The sequence below is a fragment of the Penaeus monodon genome, chromosome 2, assembly GCF_015228065.2.
Source record: "Penaeus monodon isolate SGIC_2016 chromosome 2, NSTDA_Pmon_1, whole genome shotgun sequence".
NCBI classification, from domain to species: domain Eukaryota; kingdom Metazoa; phylum Arthropoda; class Malacostraca; order Decapoda; family Penaeidae; genus Penaeus; species Penaeus monodon.
The window spans coordinates 22,780,282-22,781,366 of record NC_051387.1 but is presented as its reverse complement, the minus strand read 5'-3'; the positions used below and the strand labels follow the sequence as shown (position 1 = coordinate 22,781,366).

Below are 1,085 nucleotides of genomic sequence, written 5' to 3'. Positions count from 1 at the left end.
TCGCTATATGCGACAGTTATATGACAGAGGTGGCGTCCATTTGGAGTGACTGCCCGAGGTTAAATCACAGGCGGACTGTCAGGGTGGGGGCTTGGAACATCCGCTCTTTGCGACAGGACGATCGGTTACCACTACTGTCGATTGAGCTGAAGCAACTGAGAGTTAAAGTGGCTGCAGTCTCGGAGGCGAGAACACCTGGCAGCGGTACAATTAGTGTGGGTGGCTACACCTGTTACTAGTTGGGCCACAGCAATGGTCACCATCTTCAGGAGTAGCCATAACCATCTCCGGCATACTTCAGCTCTCGGTAGTAAAGGGCACAGCGGTCGATGAGTGTATAATGGTATTTAGACTGAATCTTACATCTGACTTCATGTCAAATGTAAGTTGACATATTGTTGTGTACGCTCCTAATGTTTATAAACTTGATGTGAAAGAGACTTTTTTATGCCAAACTTGCATCTGTGACAGATAGCTGTCCTCGGCGATATATTTGCATCATTCTGGGTGACTTCAGTGCGGTATCTGGCTGCGATCGAGCTGACTATGAGATGTCTGTCCGTCCTCATAGCTTCAGAGTTGATGCTGGCAGCAAAAATAACCTTCTTTTCCGGGACTTTGCATGGTCCCAGAAATTGAGGATTTCTGGTTCTTGGTATCAGTGCCTTGACCCGCATCATTGGACCTGGTATGGCGATGCGGGTAATGCGGCCATGGAGATCGACCTAATCCTTGTTATCACTCACTGCAGGATCCTCCAGAATTGCAGAGTATATCAGAGAGTCAAGTTCTATGGAATTGATCATAGATTAGTTGTGGCTACTCTTTGAGTCCCCTTCACAACTCTCCATTGTTTCAATGGTCACTCTAGGTGTTTCATGTGGACAGATTGAGAGAGGGGGAGTTTGCCCAGGGGTTTGCTGATGCTATCTCTGGTCATTTCACATCACCCTTGGGCCTGATGGACCCTGTTTTTCTGTGGGACATCTTCAAGTGTGAAACGCTCAATGCAGCTCAAGAATCGATTGGTGAATGCCCAAAAGCAAGACAGAATTTCATCTTGCAGGAGACAGTGGAAGCCACAA

General features: G+C 47.3%; 1 protein-coding gene across 1 annotated transcript; it reads left to right on the top strand.

Moving 5' to 3' along the window:
- The first annotated feature begins 252 nt into the window (after positions 1-252).
- Positions 253-830, top strand: LOC119578299. The gene is made up of 2 exons (XM_037925945.1): positions 253-307; positions 472-830. The coding sequence occupies exons 1-2, from the start codon at positions 253-255 to the stop codon at positions 828-830; spliced, it is 414 nt and encodes a 137-aa protein (XP_037781873.1).
- Positions 831-1,085: the final 255 nt, after the last annotated feature.

What these genes read in the sequence shown, in the direction of transcription:
- LOC119578299 (XM_037925945.1), top strand. Translation starts at nt 253, where the DNA reads ATGGTCACCATCTTCAGGAGTAGCCATAACCATCTCCGGCATACTTCA. An exon ending in CCGGCATACTTCAGCTCTCG is followed by an intron (nt 308 to 471) that starts GTAGTAAAGGGC and finishes CATCTGTGACAG; the next exon opens with ATAGCTGTCCTCGGCGATAT.